This window comes from Pelodiscus sinensis, chromosome 1, assembly GCF_052426305.1.
Source record: "Pelodiscus sinensis isolate ZL-2025 chromosome 1, ASM5242630v1, whole genome shotgun sequence".
Lineage (NCBI taxonomy): Eukaryota > Metazoa > Chordata > Testudines > Trionychidae > Pelodiscus > Pelodiscus sinensis.
In genome coordinates, this window is record NC_143052.1 from 3,448,650 (window position 1) to 3,471,013 (window position 22,364).

At 47.9% G+C, this 22,364-nt stretch overlaps 2 protein-coding genes across 2 annotated transcripts; both read right to left on the reverse strand.

Annotated features, from left to right (window-relative positions):
* Positions 1-6,120: 6,120 nt before the first annotated feature.
* On the reverse strand, positions 6,121-7,873 carry LOC149525524 (uncharacterized). The gene is made up of 2 exons (XM_089775985.1): positions 7,846-7,873; positions 6,121-7,425 (listed from the first exon to the last, which is right to left on the reverse strand). Exon 2 carries the CDS (start codon positions 7,402-7,404, stop codon positions 6,853-6,855), a length of 552 nt encoding a protein of 183 aa, XP_089632111.1. The 5' UTR covers positions 7,405-7,425; positions 7,846-7,873; the 3' UTR covers positions 6,121-6,852.
* Positions 7,874-16,742: 8,869 nt separating this feature from the next.
* Positions 16,743-19,802, reverse strand: LOC149525525 (uncharacterized). The gene is made up of 2 exons (XM_089777866.1): positions 19,719-19,802; positions 16,743-17,993 (listed from the first exon to the last, which is right to left on the reverse strand). Exon 2 carries the CDS (start codon positions 17,970-17,972, stop codon positions 17,418-17,420), a length of 555 nt encoding a protein of 184 aa, XP_089633992.1. The 5' UTR covers positions 17,973-17,993; positions 19,719-19,802; the 3' UTR covers positions 16,743-17,417.
* Positions 19,803-22,364: the final 2,562 nt, after the last annotated feature.

The window sequence follows — 22,364 nt, forward strand, 5'->3', positions numbered from 1 at the left end:
TGCTGCATTATAATACTGGTCTTCTGGTTTTCCTTGTTCCTTCCTGCATTCGGAAACGTTGCTATGGCCTCAATCCCTCCCTCTCGATCTGACCACACCAGAAACTTCTCCCATTTCAAACTTTGAAGCCCTGCCATGATAGGAGAGTCCAGCCCTTGGTGGCTACAGTCCCTCCTTGGACTGCCTGTTTCAGCAAAGAGACTCCCTTTTCCTTCGAACTATATGCAATGATCAGTGGCTCAGGGAAAAATCTAGTTTGATGCGAGGACTCTGTGGCATAGACATCCTAGCCTCTGCCGTATGTCAGCACAACAAGAATATAGGTCAAGCCTCTCAGGAATCCTGGGTCCTGCCTGGGAGGGATGACGAGGACTCTGTGGGGTGGAACTGGAGACCCTGAGATGGGGATTGCTCTGGGGAAAGGGCGTGCGAGCGAGGTCTCAGATCCTGTTGTTAGCCTATGTGACTGAGCCGTATGTAAGCCAGGAAAGTTCCCCACAATAGCAGGACCATTCCCCGCTTGCAGAGAGGGTACAGACTAGCAAGCAAACCAGCACTGTGAATGCTACCCCATGAATGGGATGCGGTGGGATAGTTTTGATGGGTTGCACATCCCACGGATCCGTGACAGAAATGTTAGGTATTTGGTCTGCTTAGCTTAGGCACTGACTCCATAGGGGCTGCCCGGCTGGAGATTCCTCGGGAAAAAATTAGCTCAATGCGGTCCCCTCCCATGGGGGGAGCAAAGGGTGTGACCTGGCAGGAGCAAGGAGGTTCCCCTGACAGGCCGCAGTTTGTAACCCACAGTGTGGCCCTCCTAGGGCTGCTGTTAGATTACGCTGGGCCTTGGGCCCACCCCCTGCCCCACCTAAAGGACAATGTCATTCCTGACCAGAGCCAGAGCCCTCTCGGGTTGGATATCGTGTGCCACCCGCTTCTTCAAAAATGTGTCCAAGAACTTCCTGCCACACGTTGTCCCACCGCAACACTGGCCAGAGCCCGGTCTCTGCTCCTCTCTCCTCAGACAGCTTCTGCTCCAAAGCAAGCTCCCTGAGATGTCTTGAGCACCCTAGAGCTGATGGGCTGTCTCCAGGCACCTTCCTGCTCTGGCCCCACACAGTCTGCCTTTCTCCAGATCAGTTAGGTTCCTTCAGACTCTCCTCCCTTTCCTTCATGGTCCCCATGGTCGGGTCAGGCTCATCCAGGTCAGAGCACTGAGCGTCTGAGTCAAAATGATCTGGGTCTGGTGACAATCCAGTGTAGCCCTGGGTCCTCTTCATTGCACTGCCCATACCCTGTGTATGACAGCCCCCTACTGGTTTTCTTTCCCCTACACAGCCCCCAGTAATTTTGTGCCCTGACCCACCTCCAATGGGATGTTTCCCTCAAGTTCTGGCCTGGCTCCTTCCATTTGTACCACCCTGCCTGCTGGCTGATTGATTCCACAGATAGGGAGAAACATGACGTGTGTATCACCCATTCCCCTCCTTTTTATTCCAGCTGTTCACCTGTGACAGATGGGAGGAGTATGGGCTCTAAAAGGTTAAACTCAGAGAATCACTGAAAAAATCCAGGAAGTGTTGGCAGGGAGACAGGAGAACCAATGGGAAGAGAGTGTTAAGATTTGAATTGAAAAACAGGTTGCTTGATTTAATCTCCTTTGTGTGAGTTAAAACCCGGAGCTGGGGTGGAGGTGGGGGAGATGAATTGAACCATGCAGGGAAAACCATACCTAGAAAAGGAATACCTGTGCCTAGAAATGGGCTAGACCTTGAATGTAGGAATATGTGAGTAGATAGGGAATGTTTTAGTTAGATGTGATCTGGTTATTTTCTTTGATTTGTTCTTTGGTTAAATTCTACTGAGCTGAGTCCATGTCCCCGCCCCCTCCAAACTGTAACTAAAGATGAATCCAAGCAATCATCTGTTTTTTAATCTTTTCTTTTCTCAATTGTTCTAGAACACCTAGCAACCAAGTATGCTTTATCAGGTATATCTTTTTATGTAGTTAATAAAAATCACCTTGTTTTAGACTGATCTGTTTCTTGTGTTCTGGAAGGTAATAGGAGGTCTGTGTATGCATGCCTAAGACTGTGAGATCAGCTATCAGAGATTACAGTTTGTTTTCTGGGGGGGAGAGTTGAGCTCTCTTGTGGTAAAAGAGATTGGGGTACCTCTCTGGAAAAATTACCCATGGATTTTTTCCTCAGTTCAAGAAAGGTTTTTTTCACTTCGGTAGTAGCAGCTACCTTCCAAGGCCAGAAAATCTGTGACTTTGAGGAGTCTTTAAGTAGAAGCTTCTAGAGCCAAGGTATTTTTGAAGTCTTTCATGAGTCCCCACCTTCTGCACTCGGAGTGCCAGAGGGTGTGTCTAGACTACACCTTTCTGTTGACAGAGAGATGTAGATTAGGCACATTGAAATTGCTAATGAAGCTGGGATTTAAATATCCTGAACCTCATTAGCATAAACATGGCTGCTGCTTTTTTTGAAATGGAGTTTAAAAAAAAACGGCAGTCTAGATGCAGATCTGTCGAAAATAAAGCCTTTTTCGACAGATCCTGTAAACCTCATTTTTTGAAGAATACAGGATCTGTCAAAAAAGACTTTATTTGCAACATATCTGCATCTAGATTGCCATTTTTTTCTCGAAAAAACTCCATTTAGAAAAAGAGCAGTGGCCATGTTTATGCTAATGAGGTGTGGGATATTTAAATCCCAGCTTCATTCGCAATTTTGATGTGCTTGATTTGCATCCCTCTGTTGAAAGACGGATACAGTCTAGACGTAGCCAGAGTGGGGAATGACCTTGACATGGTGGCAGGATTGGGATAATTTTGAACCAAGAACACAGACGTCAGAATTTTAAAAGGACACATTTTTTTCTCTTTTGCTGTTTGCAAGTTTGGGGTTTTTTTCTTTTGATGCCTGACGGGGAAAAGGTGCGCAGAAAGGTAAACCTACACAGCCAGAGAGTTCAAACCAAACGGTTATTTTTTTTTCTAGTTTTCGGGGCAACTGGAGAGCTAGGCTAGCGTAGGGCAGGAAAGCAGCCTGGTGCATGCATTTGCAGCCAGGCAAAGTAGCCCTGGAGGAGCAAACCTTTCCAAAGTGACACACCAAGGCAGAAACAGGCTCACATCAGGGTAAAATGTCCACCACCGGAGAAGACCTGCAGTGCAAGGATGAGGGGCCAGGAGTCAATGGTGGCGGCTATGTCCCTTCCATACCACAGACACCAAAGTGGGATGACGTCTCTGGAGCTTTGTCTACCCTGCAGAGTTTTTGCGCAAGAAGCTTTTTGCGGAAGAGATCTTCTGCAAGAACGTCTTGCGCAAAAGTGCATCCACACCTCAAAGTCACATCGCAAGAGCGTGTCCACGCTGCATGGACACTTTCGCGTAAGAAAGTTCTGATTGCCATTCACACAATGGCCATCAGAGCACCTGTGCTTTTTGTGATAGGCTCTTCTTGAGCAAGAAATCCCTGTTGAGCATCCACACACACCTTTTTGTGCAAGAACGCTTGCATAAAGAGGAGTTATGCCTCGTAGAAGGAGGTGTACCTACACTGCAAAAAGCCCTCTCTTCTGTTGATTGACTGTAGATTTTCTTGCACAAAAACGCACTTGAGATGTGGAATATCCATGGGTTTTTGTGCAAAAACCCGTTGGCTGTGTCTACACTGGCCACTTATTCCGGAAAATCAGCCGCTTTTCTGGAATAACTTGCCAGCTGTCTACACTGGCCCCTTGAATTTCTGGAAAAGCACTGACGATCTACTGTAAAATCATCAGTGCTTTTCCGGAAAAACTATGCTGCTCCCGTTCGGGCAAAAGTCCTTTTCCGGAAAACTGTTCTGGAAAAGGGCCAGTGTAGACAGCACAGTAGTGTTTTCCGCAAAAAAGCCCCGATCGTGAAAATGATGATCGGGGCTTTTTTGCGGAAAAGCGCATCTAGATTGGCCATGGACGCTTTTCCGCAAAAAGTGCTTTTGCGGAAAAGCGTCCTGCCAATCTAGACGCGCTTTTCCGAAAATGCTTTTAACGGAAAACTTTTCCGTTAAAAGCATTTACGGAAAATCATGCCAGTGTAGACGTAGCCCTGTAGTGTAGACATAGCCTGAGAGAGGCAGATCTCTAAGCAGGGACAAGAGGGAGTTCTTTCTACAGATGAAGCTCTTACAAGCAGAGACGAGGTGATTAGAAATTGAACCGGAGAAAGCTAAGAAGCAGGGCTCTTCAGCTGCACCAACTAACCCCCTGCTCCCCAACTCAAGAAATCCCTAGTGTACAAGGTAGGAGATGAAGCAGAGGCCTTCTTAGTACATTTGGAAAGGGCCTGTCGATATGTTAATGATGCTGCAGCAGCTGGTGAGGATGTGCAGCTTGAGAACGGTCTGGTGCTGCTGGCCCGACAGGGAGGAATTCTGTCGAGAGCGATTCTCCAGCAAGGGGGGAGGGACAAGGAGAGCCATGACACCGAGGGTACGTCTAGACTACAGGCTTCTGTCGACCTATGGGGTGTGTCTAGATTACAGGGTTTTGTCGACAAAAGTCTTTTGTCGACAAAACTATACCTGCGTCCACACTACTGCTGAGTTCTGTCGACATAACTCAGCAGTTTTGTCGACGTTGGTAAACCTCATTTTACGAGGCATAACGCCTTTTGTCGACAGAGTTTCTGTCGACAGAAGGTGTTATTGCATGTAAACTGTCTTTTGCGTCCACACTACCATGTCGACAAAGCAGCTTCTTTGTCGACAGAACTCAATGTAGTCTAGATGCTCTTTGTCGACAGAAGTTTTGTCGACAGTATCTGTCGACAAAACTTCTGTCGACAGAGGCCTGTAGTCTAGACGTACCCCGAGAGTCTGACGCAGCCGAGGTTGGACTGCGAATGAAACTGGCCGTACACACAGGAAGGAATTCGACCGAGCAGGAATAATGGGAGTTGTGTTTCAAGATGGGCTCCAACTGCTCACCTGCCCCAACGGGGCGCATTTCAGAGCAGCTGTTCGTTGTGCTTTGCTGCAGTTGCAGAGGTAGACGCGCAAGTCCCCTGTGCAACCATTTCCAGTTCCTTCTTTTACCCTATTTGGTGGGATCTGAGAGAAAAGAAAAAGCCGGGGGCTACGCAGCAGGTACTAAGAGGAAGAGCCTGTGATAAGGAAGCGCTGGAGCTAGCTACAAAACCCATGGGCTGTCTCACAGCTGGTGCTGGAGACTTTTCTAGGCAGCTGCTATTACAGGGCTTGGGCTGGAATCTGGAGTAGAGGGTGGGACCGGGTTCCCCCAGCATCCACGTCCCCATTTCCACTCGGGGAAAAGACTGGATGGGGAAGGGAAGGGGTGTACCCAGCCCTGCATCTTTTGGGGGGTCCACCGAGGCTGTGGAGTTGGGTTTTCCCTCTGGCCAGTGATGAGAGCAGTTCAACAAACACCAAGCTAATGCCCTAGGCGAGGTGCCTAAATTGATGGCTGCTGTGAGCCTCTGACAAAGCCATCCGCCTCCACGCACAGGACGCACTGAGTCCGAGTAGCAGCATTGTCATGGTGCATGGGAAAGTGTGAGGGCAGATGCTGAGTGAGTGGGAAAGGGACAGTTCCATCAGTTTCAGATGAAGGAAGGCACTTTACCTAAGCCTGGCAATAGAAAACGTGGTTGAGCGTGTCTCTATTGGGGATGATCTGTTACCCTGGACTAGCGTTAACCTCGCACGAACCATGCGATTTGAGGCCACTTTTATCGTCCTTATGAAAACCTGGGTTGCTGCCCTGCAAAAACTCACCAGACTCTTGCTGCAAACCGAGTGATTGGTCTGCTGGAGATCAAAGGAAAAACACACATTTTGAGAATCTGATGGAGCCTTGGCAGGAAAAGACTCTTTGCCAAAAGAGGGAACACTAGGAAGAACTCCAGCCCGGAGCTAAGGGCCGGCAAAAAGCTCCCAGTTTCTCCAAGGGCCGGACACACCTGTCAGTCCAGAGCTTTGAAAATTGGAACATGATAAATGCCCGGTGCTGCTTGCTCCAAAGAGAGTAATTTCATCCAGCAAAAAATTTAAGCCAGGAGGGAGGACCACAGAGAACTGGACAACCAATGTGAGGATGCAGCAGAGTTTTAATGTGCATGAAATTGGCAGTGTACAGTTACAGAATGAAATTTGACAGAGTAGAGACAATGTTGGACCCTCATTCTAAGGTGGTTTGCAACCGATCTCCTGCCTTCCTGGGGCACGTTTCAGACCAGATGTTCTTTTGGCTTTGTTGCAGCCGCAGAGGGTGACAAAAGAGTCCTCTTTGCAACCATTTCCAGTTCCATGTTTTTCCCACCGTTGGTGGGAAGTGAGACAAAGCAACACAGAACCACGGAACTACGCAGCTTCTCTGTTGTCCATCTGCCACCAGAAAGGCCAAAGCGAAGGGCTAAAGCTACGCATGGCTACAAAGAATAAAACCCACAGGGCTGAATTTTCCTTGGGAGCCAGATCTCTTTCCCCACCACTAAAGGGCCTTAAAGGGGCAAAAAGTAACTGACACCTGTTTCAAGCCCCTGTTTCTGTCACCCGGAGGGGTCGGTGGGAGCAGCCTGCGTGTCACTCAGAAGGAGCCCACAGGCCAGGAGGAGACTCAGCGCGGGGCTGGCAAAGCAGGAGCAGAAGGAGCCATGAAGCGTGAGGGGAGCAATGCAGCCTGGCTCCCAGACCCAGGGACTGAGCACACACAGCTCCCACTGAGCTCAGCTGGAGCCGGGTTTGCCCAGCACGTCTGAAAGCCAAGCCCCAAAGCTCAGGGGGGAATCTGTATCCGGCCGTTCATTGCCTGGGTCTGCCACGGATGGTCCTTCTGGGTTTAGCAAGGCCCACAGTATCCACCAAGGTACCTGCGGCCATATCCCCCGTATCCACCGCATAATCCACCATAATATCCCGGGTAACCGCAGTACCCCCAGTTACCATAATAGCCTGGGTAGCCGCAGTATCCCCCGTGAGCATAACGACCTGGGTAGCCCCAGAACCCTCCATTACCATAAAAGCCGGGGTAGCCGCAGTATCCCCCATTCCCATAAAAGCCTGGGTATCTCCCAAAACCGTAACGGCCTCCATAACCATAACCCCCATAACCGAACAACCCTCCGTAACGGCCTCCATAGCCGTACAATCCCCCGTTAGCGAAGGAGCCCCCGTAGCCGGCTCCCACCACAGGTTCTCCTACGGCTGCCACTTCGCTCTGCTGAGGGAAGGTGCTGAGAACTGGTCCAGGGAGGGTCACCACAACCGGGGAGGGTCTGATCACCACTTCGGAGTCAGGGCACTGCCGAACGCACGGCTCGTTGCAGGTACCAGAGACGGGGCTGGGCCGGGCCACCCCGCATTCTGGATAGCACAGGCTGGAGAAAGCCATCTCGGTGGGATGCAGGTGAACCTGGAACACACAGCAGGGGGCAGAGTGAAGAGAAAGTTCGAGTGACAATGGAAGAAAGGTTTCAAAGCTTGGTTACTATTGCAGTGGGCTGTACATGGGGCTCAAGAGAGAGGAGAGGGGATTTTATCCCTATGTTCTCCTAAGAAATCACTAAGGACATCACAGATGGGGTGAAATGGACTCAGGTCCCCTGACTTCCATGCTTGCCAATTACATATGTTCTTCTGAATGTCCCTCCCTTAGTTTCAAAGGGTGCATCCACCATCTCTTGCAACTGGGTAACAGTATGAGATCAATATAGAACAGCCAGATCCCAGATAAAAATCCTAGCGAGTCCATGCAAGATTTTCTTTTACATGAGAATAGCCCCTTCTGTGATATCTCTGGAGTTAGAAAGAGATTGAGTCGAATCGGACTTACCTGGTTCACTGAGGAGATGAAGTCCAGAGAAGTGTTTAGAGGAGCCCTGAGTTGAGATCTCTTTTATACAGCTCCTTGGACAGCCTGGAGGATGCTTGTGGGGGAGGTCCTAATTAGTTACCAAACAACCTTAATTGCTTTCGTAGGTCCTCCTGGATGGAGCTGATTCCCTCAGCGTTGGGGATTATTGGACTAATCTCAGCATCGGCGGGTGTGACATGCACGTTGCATCTTCAGCTTCCTTTCATCTTCAGATTGTACGGGCCAGCAGCATTTCTCCTGTCCTTGCAGTGACTTTATTGGTGCTGCAATGAGGATGAATGTCAAGGTGCTTCTGAGCGGCACGAGTAGCACAGCTGGGTTTCGTGAAAGGAATTCCATTGGGTTCTTCCAATTCACATTAGTTGTGCTTAGAGGCTCTGGGCAGTTCATTCTAACCTATGAGGATGGAAAATGCATTTTCATGCATTTTCACCCTAATCGCTCATATCCAAATCCCACTGCAATCCATGGGAATTATTCCATTGCCTCCAGACTGTTTCTTGTCAGGATCTTGAGTCTGAAATTTGCTCTTTGGCAGTACGATGCCGATAGAGAAGTTTAGTCGGGCTTTTTACTTTGCAAGTGGGTCCTAGCAGGGAGTTAAGAGGAACATGGGCCTTTCGGATGGCCCTGTGTCCTGGGGAGAAGCTTACTCCATTGTGAGTAAAACTGGACCTAACGTTGAACCTCCACAAGGGGCCAGAAGGGTGTCTCAAAGGGTAGCCTAGAGCGGATTTGCTCATGGGTGATGGGGTGGGAGGGCGGAGTGGGAAAGGAAGCAGAGCTCGTTTACAGAACGTGATCGAATTAGACGTGGAACCTCTCCTCTCCCAGAAACCATCTCTCCGTCCATGCACAGCCCAGAACCTGAGGTCTTGTAAGACAAAGCAGCTGAGTGAGCCCAGCAAGAGAGCCAGGAGAGATGAAAATGACCCATTTCTGGAGAATGAGGTGATGGCCGTGGGATGGGATTTGACATAACGACTGACCAACCGCAGGGCATGTGGCAGGAAGAATTCTAGGCCGTCTGCAGCAGTGGGTGCCATGTCCAGGGAAGGGAGCAGAAGGGTCTTGCTTAGATTTAAAGGTTCCTAGACTCTTTGAAAGTGAATCAACCACATTAATTTTCATCTAGACAGAGTACCTTCATTTTCCATCCCACCCAACACAAATAAGCCTCAGAAACCAGCTCTGACCACAGGGGCTATTGTGGTCCCACTCGGCGCAGATGAAGCAAATCATTGAGAATTGGTCCCGAGAGGGTGACCCCAATCAGCGAGAGTCAGATCCCCATGTCAGAGTCAGGGCTCCCTGCAGCAGATGGCACCTGGACGGGGCCGTTCTACCCCGTGACATCCATTAGAAATACCAATTTGGGAATCACGTTAGAATGAAAATGAGACCTTTAAGCATGACCTGATTAAGGGAATGACACCAGAGACCTTGGCCTCCATTTTGGGCAAAGCGACTCTCTGACTCAGCCCAAAGGCCTCTAATCCCAACAATTATCTCGGACTTTTTACAGCCTTGTAAAAATGTTTGTGCCTTTGGATCTAAGCCTCAGCAATGAAAAGCTGGCTATTCCTCTGATCCATTTGAACTGTGTCTTCTTTAAGAATGAGGGTAATTCTTCCCCTCAGAAATGACAGGGATGTCCATTTTCATCTTTTCCATCAGTACATGGAGTGTAGTCCTGTAATATCCACATGGAATTCAAGCGCCAAACACTTTTTTAAACAACATAACCACAAATGTGATGAACTCCCTAGGGGTACATCTAGACTACATGGCTCTATCGACGGAGCCACGTAAAGTAGTTTACTCGGCATTGACAAAGAAGTGGGGATTTAAATAATCCCCGCTTCATTAAAATAAAAATGGCTGCCACGCTGTGCCGACGATCAGCTGATCCGGCACAGCGCAGCAGTCTAGACATGGAACAGTCGACAAGGGAAGCCTTTGTCGACCGCTCCGGTAATGATCAGCTGTTCTGGCACAGCGTGGCAGTCTAGATGCGGTGCGGTCGACAAGGGAAGCCTTGTTTCACGAGGCATACCGGAACGGTCAACAAAGGCATCCCTTGTCGACCGTGCCGTGTCTAGACTGCCACGCTGTGCCGGATCAGCTGATAGTTGGCACTGCACGGCGGCCATTTTTATTTTAATGAAGGGGGGATTATTTAAATCCCCGCTTCTTTGACTATGCTGAGTAAACTACTTTACATGGATGAATATAGGCAAACAGCACAGGAATGCAGGGGCAAGATTAGAAAGGCAAAGGCACAGAATGAGCTCAAACTAGCTACGGGAATGAAGGGAAACAAGAAGACTTTTTATAAATACATTAGAAGCAAGAGGAAGACCAAGGACAGGGTAGGCCCACTGCTTAGTGAGGAGGGAGAAGCAGTAACAGGAAACTTGGAAATGGCGGAGATGCTCAATGACTTCTTTGTTTCGGTCTTCACCGAGAAGTCTGGAGGCGTGCCTAACGTAGTGAATACAAGCAGAGAGAGGGTAAGTTTAGAAGATAGGATACACAAAGAACAAGTTAAAAATCACTTAGGAAAGTTAGATGTCAGCAAGTCACCAGGTCCTGATGAAATGCATCCCAGGATACTCAAGGAGCTGATAGAGGAGGTATCTGAGCCTTTAGCTATGATCTTTGAAAAATCATGGAAGACAGGAGAGATTCCAGAGGACTGGAAAAGGGCAAATATGGTGCCCATCTATAAAAGAGAAATAAGAACAACCAAGGAAACTACAGACCAGTTAGTTTAACTTCTGTACCAGGGAAGATAATGGAGCAAATAATTAAGGAAATCATCTGTAAACACTTGGAAAGTGGCAAGCTGATAGGGAACAGCCAGCATGGATTTGTAAAGAACAAATCGTGTCAAACCCATCTGATAGCTTTCTTTAATAGGATAACGAGTCTTGTGGATAAGGGAGAAGCGGTGGATGTGGTATACCTAGACTTTAGTAAGGCGTTTGATACAGTCTCGCATGATATTCTTATCAATAAACTAGGTAAATACAACTTAGATGGGACTACTATAAGGTAGGTGCATAACTGGCTGGATAACCGTACTCAGAGAGTAGTTATTAATGGTTCACAATCCTGCTGGAAAGGCATAACAAGTGGGGTTCCGCAGGGGTCTGTTTTGGGACCAGCTCTTTTCAATATCTTCGTCAACTATTTAGATATAGGCATAGAAAGTACGCTTATTATGCTTGCAGATGATACCAAGCTGGGAGAGGTTGCGACTAATCTGGAAGATAGAGTCAGAATTCAAAATGACCTGGACAAATTGGAGAAATGGTCTGAGGTAAATAGGATGAAGTTTAATAAAGACACTAATCTACTAATAATGAACAAAGTGCTCCACTTAGGAAGGAACAATCAGTTTCATACATACAGAATGGGAAGCAACTGTCTGGGAAGGAGTACGGCAGAAAGGGATCTAGGGGTGATAGTGGACCACAAGTTGACTATGAGTCAGCAGTGTGATGCTGTTGCAAAGAAAGCAAACATCATTCTGGGATGCATTAACAGGTGTGTTGTGAGCAAGACACGAGAAGTCATTCTTCCGCTCTACTCTGTGCTGGTTAGACCTCAATTGGAGTATTGTGTTCAGTTCTGGGCACCGCATTTCAAGAAAGATGTGGAGAAATTGGAGAAGGTCCAGAGAAGAGCAACAAGAATGACTCAAGGTCTAGAGAACATGAGATATCAGGGAGGCTGAAAGAATTGGGTTTGTTTAGTTTAGAAAAGAGAAGACTGAGAGGGGACATGAGAGCAGTTTTCCGATATCTAAAAAGGTGTCATAAGGAGGAGGGAGAAAACTTGTTTATCTTGGCCTCTGGGAATAGGACAAGAAGCAATGGGCTTAAACTGCAGCAAGGGAGGTTTAGGTTGGACATTAGGAAAAAGTTCTTAACTGTCAGGGTGGTCAAACACTGGAATAAATTGCCCAGGGAGGTTGTGGAATCCCCTTCTCTGGAGATATTTAAGAGCAGGTTAGATAAATGTCTGTCAGGGATGGTCTAGACAGTGCTGGGTCCTGCCATGAGGGCAGGGGACTGGACTCGATGACCTCTCGAGGTCCCTTCCAGTCCTATGATTCTATGATTTTCATAGGAGAGAATAATCCACTAATAATGAATTAGATTCATGAGGTGAGGTACAGAGTAGGTTCTTCACCCAACAATTTCTTATCCATGAGTATAATAATGATGGAAACAAATCATCCCGATGCGCAGCAAGAAAAGCAAATGTGGCAGGCGACCAGTTGGCTTAGCAGAGAAATCCTTGGCAAGTTTAAACACAAAACGGGGGCTTAGACGTAGTGCAAACTTGGACAGATGACCAGGGAGAAGTATAAATACAGTTAGAGCATGCAGGGGTGTAATCAGGAACACCAAAGCACAATTGGAATTGCGGCTAGCAGCGGATGTGAAGGGGGACAAGAAAGTTTTCTACAGGTATGTTAGCAATGAGATGGTGATCAGAGAGGGTGTGGGGCCCTTTGTGGATGAGGGAGGTAACCTAGTGATAGATGAGGTGGGAAAAGCTGAAGTACTCAATGCTTTCTTTGCCTGTCTTCACAGACAAGGTCAGCTCCCAGACAAATGCACTAGTCAACACAATATGGGAAGGAGGTGGGCAGCCCTCGGTGGAGAAAGAACAGTTTAAGAACTATTTAGAAAAGTTGGACATACACAAAGCCATGGGTCTGGATTTAATGCATCTGAGGGTACCGAGGGAGTTGGCAAATGTCATTGCGGAGCCTTTGGTCTTAATCTTTGAAAAGTCGTGGAGATCAGGAGAGGTCCCGGATGACTAGAAAAAGGCAAATGTAATGATCATCTTTAAAAAAGGGAAGAAGGACAATCCAGGGAACTACAGACCAGTCAGCCTTACCCCAGTCCCCAGAAAAATCATGGAGGGGATCCTCAAGGAATCCATTTTGAAGCACTTGGAAGAGGGGAAAGTGATCAGGAACAGTCAACATGGATTCACGAAGGGCAAGAAATGCCTGACCAACCTGTTTAGCTTCGATGATGAAGTAACTGGCTCTGTGGACATGGAGAAGTTGGTGCATGTGATAGACCTTGACTTTAGCAAGCCTTTTGATATGGTCTCCCACAATATTCTTGCCAGCAAGTTAAGGAAATATCGATTGGATAAATGGAGTGTAAGGTGGATAGAAAGCTGGCTAGATTGTAGGTAGTGATCAACAATTCGCTGTTTGGTTAGTGGTTGCTTTCATGTGGAGTGCCCCAAAGATCGGTTCTAGGGCCGGTTTTGTTCAATATCTTTATTAATGATCTCGATGAGGGGATGGATTGCACCCTCAGCAAATTTGCGGATGACACTAAGCCAGGGGGAGAGGTAGATATGTTGAAGGGCTGGGATAGGGTCCAAAGTGACCTGGACAGATTAGAGGATTAGGCCAAAAGAAATCTGATGAGGTTTAACAAGGACTAGGGCAGAGTCTTGCACTTGGGATGGAAGAATACCAAAGCATTATTACAGGCTGGGAAACAACTGGCTAAGTAGCAGTTCAGCAGAAAACGACCTGGGGTTACAGCTGTGAAAGTAGAAAGAATTATATTGTCAGAGAAAGATGAATTATGCTGTAATAATTGAATAAGTTGAAGGAATCCTGTTTGTCTCTGAACAGGAAGGAGAAAAGTATGTTAATGTTGTTTGTAAGTATGCAAATCAGAGTGCTTGCCAGATATACCTGGGGTAAGAGGAAAAGAAAACATTAGGGCTGTGTCTAGACTGGCAAGTTTTCCGCAAAATCATCTGATTTGGCGGAAAAACATGCCAGCTGTCTACACTGGCCGTTTGAATTTCCGCAAGAACACTGACGATCTCGTGTAAGTTCGTCAGTGTTCTTGCGGAAATACTGTGCTGCTCCCGTTTGGGCAAAAGCCCTCTTGCGCAAATCATTTGCACAAGAAGGCCAGTGTAAACAGTACAGTAGTGTTTTCCGCAAAAAAGCCCCAATCGTGAAAATGGAAATCGGGGCTTTTTTGCGGAAAACCGCGTCTAGATTGGCCACGGACGCTTTTCCGCAAAAAGTGCTTTTGCGGAAAAGCATCCTGCCAATCTAGACGTGCTTTTCCGAAAATGCTTTTAACGGAAAAGTTTTCCGTTAAAAGCATTTTCGGAAAATCATGCCAGTGTAGACGTAGCCCTCGTGTTATGCAGAAAGTAATTGAGATAACCAGGGAGATATGGACAGGAGATTGCTGTGTGCTTGATGTGGAAATGAAGATACTTGACTAGTCTCATACTAATTATGTGAAGTTTTGCCACCTTTTAATCTTGTTAAGTTGGCTTTCTTTCAACTGTATAAATCTAAGGGGTTTGAGCCTTGCATGGTACTCACATTTTCTGGGTGCATTTAGCAGAGCAGCTTTGCTAATAAACAGAGCGGTCTGACAAATCTGTGAGTCCTGTCTGACTTTGACACAGTGGATGAGAAGCTGGGTATGAGTCAACAGGACACCCTTGTAGCCAAGAAGGCGAATGGTGTATTAGGTTGCATTAGGAGGAGTATTGCTGGCAGATCTAGAGAAGTGAGTATTCCCCTTTATTCAGCTCTGGTGAGGCCACATCTGGAGTATTGAGTCCAGTTCTGCCCTCCCCCCCCACTATAGAAAGGATGTGGACGCATTGGAGAGGGTCCAGCGGAGGGCAATGAGAATGATTAGGGGGCTGGAGCACATGACCAGGAGAGGCTGAGGGATTTGGGCTTATTTAGTCTGCCGAAGAGAAGAGGGAGGGGGGATTTGAGAGCAGCCTTCAACTTGTTGAAGGGGGGATCCAAAGAGGATGGAGAGAGGCTGTTCTCAGTAGTGAGGGATGGCAGAACGAGGAGCAATGGTCTCAAGTTGCAGTGGGGGAGGTCTAGGTTGGATATTAGGGCATTAGGTTGGATATTAGAGTCCTGCCCTTGGGATGGAAGAATCCGAAGCACTGCTACAGGCTGGGGACCCACTGGCTAAGTAGGAGTTTGGCAGAAAAGGACCTGGGGGTAACAGGGGACGAGAAGCTGGATGTGGGTCAACAGTGCACCCCTGTAGCCAAGCAGGCAAATGGACTGCTCCTCGGAGAGCAGGGGGGCGGGGTATTGATCTCAGCTCTGTCCTTGGCTGGGGGAGACCAGGGAGCTGGTGGTGAGAAGCCCCAGAGAGTGGGAAGGTGAGTGGCAGTGGCCTTGTCAGCATCCTGGGAAGTCCCCCCATGGGGTCACCTGTGGCCTGACCTCGTCACACTCTGGCTATGGGGCCACCCCAGAACATCAGTGCAAGATACATTGACTCCGGCTACATTCACATCGCTGGGGTTGCGTATCTTGCATCGATTTTCTCCGCCAGTGTGGACCCGGACTAAGTCATTGCAGGGAGAGACTCTGCTAAAACAGGCCATCCTGGCTCTATGGGGCACAGGCGCCAAGTTTCCCTCTAGCCAGGAGGGTCCTTGACATACCCAGGCACCACTCCAGCTCCACCCCTTTTCCCAAGACCCCACCTTGCCTCTTCCCCTCCACCTCCGACTGTGTCTCATCCCTGCTCCTCCCCTCCTTCCCTCCCTTCTTCCCAGAGTGTCCTGAAGCTGTGAAAAAATGGCTCTTGGCAGGTAGGAGGAGCTGGGAGGGAAGCGGAGGAGTTAGTCAGTGGGGACGTTGACAGGCAAGAGGTGGTGTAGGAGATGGGGGAACTTGGCAGACAACGAGTGAGGAGAATCCTGTCATATTTCCCCGTGGAAGCTCCAGCCGGGCAGCCCCCAAGGAGTCAGTGCCTAGGCCAAGCAGTCTAAATACCTAACATTCCTCTCGTTGACCCGTGGGATGTGGGATCCATCAGAACTATCCCACCGCATCCCACTGCACGGGGGAGCATTCCCAACGCTGGTTTGCTGCAACCTCTCTGTGAGCGGGGAATGGTCTTGCTACTGTGGGAAACCTTCCTTGCTTATATACTGCCCACGGGATCTGAGTCCCGGCTCGCACTCCCTTTGCCCAGAGCAATCCCCATCTCAGGGTCTCTCCCCTTCCACCTTCCAGAGTCCTCGTCATCCCTCCCAGGTTGGTCCCAGGATTTCTGGGAGGCTCAACTTGCAGGCTTGTTGTGGTCACATAGGGCACAGGCTAGGATGTCTATGCTACAGGGTATCAGCCATTAGCCAGGGTGGGTAGCAATGGTGTCCCGAGCCTCTGTTGGTCTGGAAATGGGTGACAGGAGAAAGATCATGTGAAGATTACGTGTTGTGTGCCCTCCCTCTGGAGCACGTGGTATTGGCCACTTTCGGCAGACAGGACACCAGTAAACCTCATCCCACGAGGCATAACGGGGAGGTCGACAACTGCCTTTTATGTTGACCGTGGAGTGTCCAGGCTACAGCGCTGTGCTGCCAAACAGCTGATCGGCACAGCGTGGCAGCCACTTTAATTTAAATGAAGCAGCGATTATTTAAATTGCCGCTTCATTTCCCTTTGCCTACAACCCTAATCTACATCGCTCTGTCGACGGAACCATGTAGTCTAGACATGCCCTGGGATAGACGGTTCTTTCATCTGACCCAGTCTGGTCATTCTTATGTTCTTGTGGTCAGGATCCTTGCATAATACCACATGCTTCCCCAAGCCACTGATCATTGCATATAGTTCAAAGGAAAAGAACAGGCCATTCAAGGAGGAACTGCAGCCCCAAATGGGCTGGTCTCCCAAACACTGCAGGGCTTCAAAGTTTGCAATTTGAGAAGTTCCTGATGTGGCCAGCTCGACGGGGGGGATTTGGTGGAACAAGGAAAACCAGAAGACTCATATTATGATGCATCAGAATTTTTAATACACATGAAATTGACGGTACGTGCCGGGAGAGATTCTACAGAGCAGCAAGAAAAGTATTTCAAGAAGGGCTACAGCTGGTCACCCGCCTCGAAGGGGCACATTTCAGACAAGATGTTCTTTGTGCTAAGTTCTTTGTGTCACACCAGGGAGTGGGAACTGAGACAAGGCAAAACACAAACGTGGGACTGAGCAGTGTCTCCATGGTACATTTGCCATAGCAAAGGGAAAGAGGAGGCGCTAAAGGTGCGTGTGGACAGAAAGGGTAGAACATGATGGGCCTGGTTCCCCTGGACAGCAACGTCTTTTCCTTACACATACAGGGACTTACAATGACAATCGGTGTCACTGAGGCGTTTCCTCAGGCCCCCGTTTCCGTCACCCGGCAGGGTCGGTGGGAGCAGCCTGCGTGTCACTCAGAAGGAGCCCACAGGCCAGGAGGAGACTCAGCGCGGGGCTGGCAAAGCAGGAGCAGAAGGAGCCATGAAGCGTGAGGGGAGCAATGCAGCCTGGCTCCCAGACCCAGGGCTGAGCACACACAGCTCCCACTGAGCTCAGCTGGAGCCGGGTTTGCCCAGCACGTCTGAAAGCCAAGCCCCAAAGCTCAGGGGGGAATCTGTATCCGGCCGTTCATTGCCTGGGTCTGCCACGGATGGGCCTGCTGGGTTTAGCAAGGCGCACAGCTTCCACTGCGGTACCTGTGGCACGACACCCCGGAACTGACTACTCCCCCGTAGCCATAATAGCCTGGGTAGCCGCAGTATCCCCCATTCCCATAATAGCCTGGGTAGCCGCAGTATCCCCCATTCCCATAATAGCCTGGGTAGCCACAGTATCCCCCATTACCATAATAGCCTGGGTAGCCACAGTATCCCCCATTACCATAAAAGCCTGGGTAGCCCCCGTAACCGTAACGGCCTCCATAACCATAACCCCCATAGCCGAACAACCCTCCGTAACGGCCTCCATAGCCGTACAATCCCCCGTTAGCGAAGGAGCCCCCGTAGCCGGCTCCCACCACAGGTTCTCCTACGGCTGCCACTTCGCTCTGCTGAGGGAAGGTGCTGAGAACTGGTCCAGGGAGGGTCACCGCAACCGGGGAGGGTCTGATCACCACTTCGGAGTCAGGGCACTGCCGAACGCACGGCTCATTGCAGGTACCAGAGACGGGGCTGGGCCGGGCCACCCCGCATTCTGGATAGCACAGGCTGGAGAAAGCCATCTCGGTGGGATGCAGGTAAACCTGGAACACACAGCAGGGGGCAGAGTGAAGGGAAGCTACAAGTGACAATGGCAGAAAGGTTTCAAAGCTGGGTTTTTATTGCTGTGGTCTCTACATGGTGCCTAATAGACAGAGCAGGAGGGGACTCAGTCCGTATGTTCATAGCCGTGTATTTCTTCCTATTTCCTTTTCCGTAACTCTTATCCACTTGCACTAAACTTCCTCCCGAACAGGCCACTTGGAACCTCTCTCAGTGACTTTGTCTGAAAAACAGTGACTGGAATAAACGTAACTGTTTCTGTGATAGACACCTGGGATTCCGGGTCCATATCAGACATGGCTGGCATCATGGGAATCACATGTTTTATTTTTGGGATTTAACCTCTGCCTGCCAACCAGCTGAATTCAGCATCACAGCATGGCTCTTTGGTTTTCCAAACTTTGGGAATCACCCAAAAACTTGCTGATGAATAAACAGACTTTTTGTTCTGCCAAACAAATCACCAAGGATAACTCCCTCCACTGGATAAAACAGTTTCAGGTCCCCTGACTTCCGTGCAGAGTCGCTAATTTCCACCAGTTGATGAAGAACACCTTCCATGGTCTTTTTGCCCAGAGAAACACAGGAATTACTACACTCTATCAAACCACTTGTCAATTTAATACTGTCCTGTGTTTTCAATATTGAATATTGTATTAACAGGAGTGTTGTGAGCAAGACAGGAAAAGTCATTTTTCCGCTCTACTCTGCACTGATTAGGCCTCAGTTGGAGAAGGTCCAGGGAAGAGCAACAAGAATGATTAAAGATCTAGAGCATGTGAACTATAAAGGAAGACTGAAATAACTGGGCTTCTTTAGTTTAGAAAGGAGAAGACAGAGAGGGGACATGATAGCGGTTTTCAGGTATCTAAAAGGTTGTCACAAGGAGGAGGGAGGAAAATTATTCTCCTTAGCCTCTGAGGATAGGACAAGAAGCAATGGGCTTAAACTGCAGCAAGGGAGGTTTAGAATCACAGAATCATGGAGGAGACCTCAGAAAGTCATCAAGTCCAGCCCCCTGCCCAAGGCAGGACCAATCCCAACGTTTAGGTTGGACATTAGGAAAAACTTCCTACCTGCCAGGGTGGTTAAACACTGGAATAAATTGCCTAGGGAGGTTGTAGAATCTCCATCTTTGGAGATATTTAAGAGCAGGTTGGATAGACGTGTATCAGGGATGGTCTAGACAGTACTGGGTCCTGCCATGAGGGCAGGGGACTGGACTTGATGACCGTTCAAGGTCCCTTCCAGTTCTAGTGTTCTATGATTCTAGGAGTAACAGCTGATCGAGAGAGTAAAGTAGAAAACCACTCTACTGTTTTTGGACTAACATGAAAAAACTTGGACTAGGTCAGACTAGTTTTTCGACTAAGATGCAAAAACTTCTTCCTAGTCCAATTAAGTGAAAAATAGCTACGGGACTGTCTTAAGTTACTGAAAAGATGCAAAAGCCCTAATTCCTTTTTCCAGTTCATAGGAAATATATTTCCTAACTGCACATATTGCTCCAAAAGTCCCTATACAGTTTCACATTGTGAACTCACCAGCACCTGCTACATAACAATGGCACAAGATATTTATGGCAGGACACCCTGACGCTTGATAAAAATTAGAGTGAGTAAAGGGAAGGATCATTCTGAAATGAAAAATAGCCACTGCTGTGGTATCTCTAGGGTTAGAAAGATACTGAGTCAAATTGGGCTTACCTGGTTCACCAAGGAGATGGAGTCCAGAGAAGTGGTTAGAAGAGTCCACAGTCGAGAGCTTTTTTATAGTTCTAGGACAGCCTGGAGGAGCTGGGATGCTTTATGGAGGAGGTCCTAATTAGTTACCAAAGAAACTTGATTGCCTTTGTAAGGCCTCCTTTGGCTGGAGCTGTTTGCTTCAGCGTTGGTGATTACTGGGCTAATCTCAGCCTCCATGGGTGTGACATGTATGTTGCATCTTCAGCTTTCTTTCATCTTCAAATTGTATGGGCCACCGGCATTTCTCGTGTCCTTGAACTGACTTTATTGGTGATAGAAGGACAACAAACATCAAGGTGATTCTCAGCAGCATCAGAAGCCCGACTGGCTGTCGTGAAAGGAATCCTGTTTGGGCCATTCGATTCATGCTGGTCGTGGGGAGGACGTTGGACAGTTCCTTCTGCACCTGCTAGGAAGGAAGGAGGCTAGGCGTTAGGAATCATTATCTTATTGCCTTTCTATAACTCGATGGGATGCCCACATCTTGAATCCTGCATACCGATGTGGTCGCCTCATCTCAAAAAAGATCTCTTGACATTGGAAAAGGTTCAAAAAAAAGGAAACAAAAATGATGAGGGGTTTGGAACAGGTCCCCTATGAAGAAAGATTAAAAAGACTTGAACTTTTCAACTTACGAAAAAGAAGACTAAGGCTGTGTCCAGACTCAGGGGTTTTTTCGGGAAAAGTAGCCTTTTCCCGAAAAAACTTCCCCTGTGTCCAGACTCAAGCCGCGTTCTTTCGAAATTATTTCGAAAGAACGCGGCTTTTCTTTCGATGGCGGTAAACCTCATTTCACGAGGAAGAACGCCTTCTTTTGAAAACTCCTCTTTCGAAAGAAGGCGTTCTTCAATGTAAAGAGGCCGTCTTCGAAAGAGAGCATCCAGACTCGCTGGGTGCTCTCTTTCGAAAAAGCGGATTTCTCTTTCGAAAGATCCGCCTGCAGTCTAGACGCGATCTTTCGAAAGAGGTTCTTTCGAAAGATGCTTTCGAAAGAGCCTCTTTCGAAAGAAGCCTGCAGTCTAGACATAGCCTTGGAGGGGATGTGATACAGATCTATAAAATCATGACTGGTATGGAAAAAGTGCATAAGGAAAAGTTATTTACTTGTTCCCACAATATAAGAACTTGGGGTCACCAAATGAAATTAATAGGTAGCAGGTTTAAACAAACAAAAGGAAGTTTTTCTTCATGCAGCGCACAGTCAACCTGTGGAACTCCTTGCCACGAGATGTGGTAAATACTAGGGACTTTAACAGGGTTCAAAAAAGAGCTAGATAGATTCATGGCAGTTAGGTCCATCAAAGGCTGTTAGCCAGCATGGGTAGGAATGGTGCCCCTAGCCTCTGTGTGTCTGGAAATGGATCCCAGGGGAGGGATCACATGAGGATTACCTGTTGTGTTCCCTCTGTCTGGGTCATCTGGCATTGACCACAGTCAGCAGACAGGACACTTGGTCTGCCCAGTCTGGCCGTTCTTATGTTTTTGTGTTCTTATCAGCTGGTCTGATCTACTTTAACTGTTGCTTCTTTATACCCGAAAATAATACCTCTCCAAAGGAATGACAAGTCCTTCCATTTTCCAAGATGCAGTAACATTGCAAATAGCAAGATGATCGCGTTTTAAAAGCTTGCTGCAAATCATAACACCAACTGCCCTGAAGTTACCAAATGCGCCGTGAGTGCTACTTTTCTTCTTGGGATCCCCTCTCTAATGGATCATAATACCACAATGGTGACGAATTCTTTCTGGTTTGCAAAATGAGGTACAGAGGACACTGCCTTCTTTTTGCGGCAGGAGAATAATCACCCAAAGGAGTTATAGCTGTGCACATTTCAAGCGTGTTCCTGTCCCATGTGGGACTAGAGCTCTCATGCAGGATTCAAACGTGGAAGTATTTTGGTACAAAAAAAATTAATTTGGTAAAGAAAATTTCATTCTCCTCAATCCACCACTGGGACAGTGACAAAAAAAGCAGTAAGATCATATCTCCATCACAGGGCCTTAGCCGAAATAAGTTACGCAATTTGAGCTATATCAATTGCGTAGCATAAGGCAAAATAGCTTAATTCTGCTTTTGACACTGTCTACACAGCAGTTATTTCTAGATAGCGCACTCTTCCTTCGATTTCCCTTACTCCTCATACAACGAGGGTTACAAGAGTCAGAGTAAGAAGTCCTTCAGCTCGACAAACAAAGTTTGCAGACGATACTAAACTGCTCCAGGTAGTTAAGACCAAAGCAGTTTGTGAAGAACTTCAAAAAGATCTCACCAAACTAAGTGACAGGGCAACAAAATGGCAAACGAAATTGAATGTGGATAAATGTAAAGTAATGCACATTGGAAAAAATAATCCCAAGTATACATATCATATGACGGGAGCTAATTTAGCTACAACCAATCAGGAAAGAGATTTTGGGGTCATCGCGGATAGTTCTCTGAAGACGTTCATGCAATGCGCAGCGGCAGTCAAAAAAGCAAACAGGATGTTAGGAATCATTAAAAAAGGGATGGAGAATAAGATGGAGAATATCTTATTGCCCTTATATAAATCCATGGTACGCCCACATCTTGAATACTGCGTACAGATGTGGTCTCCTCATCTCAAA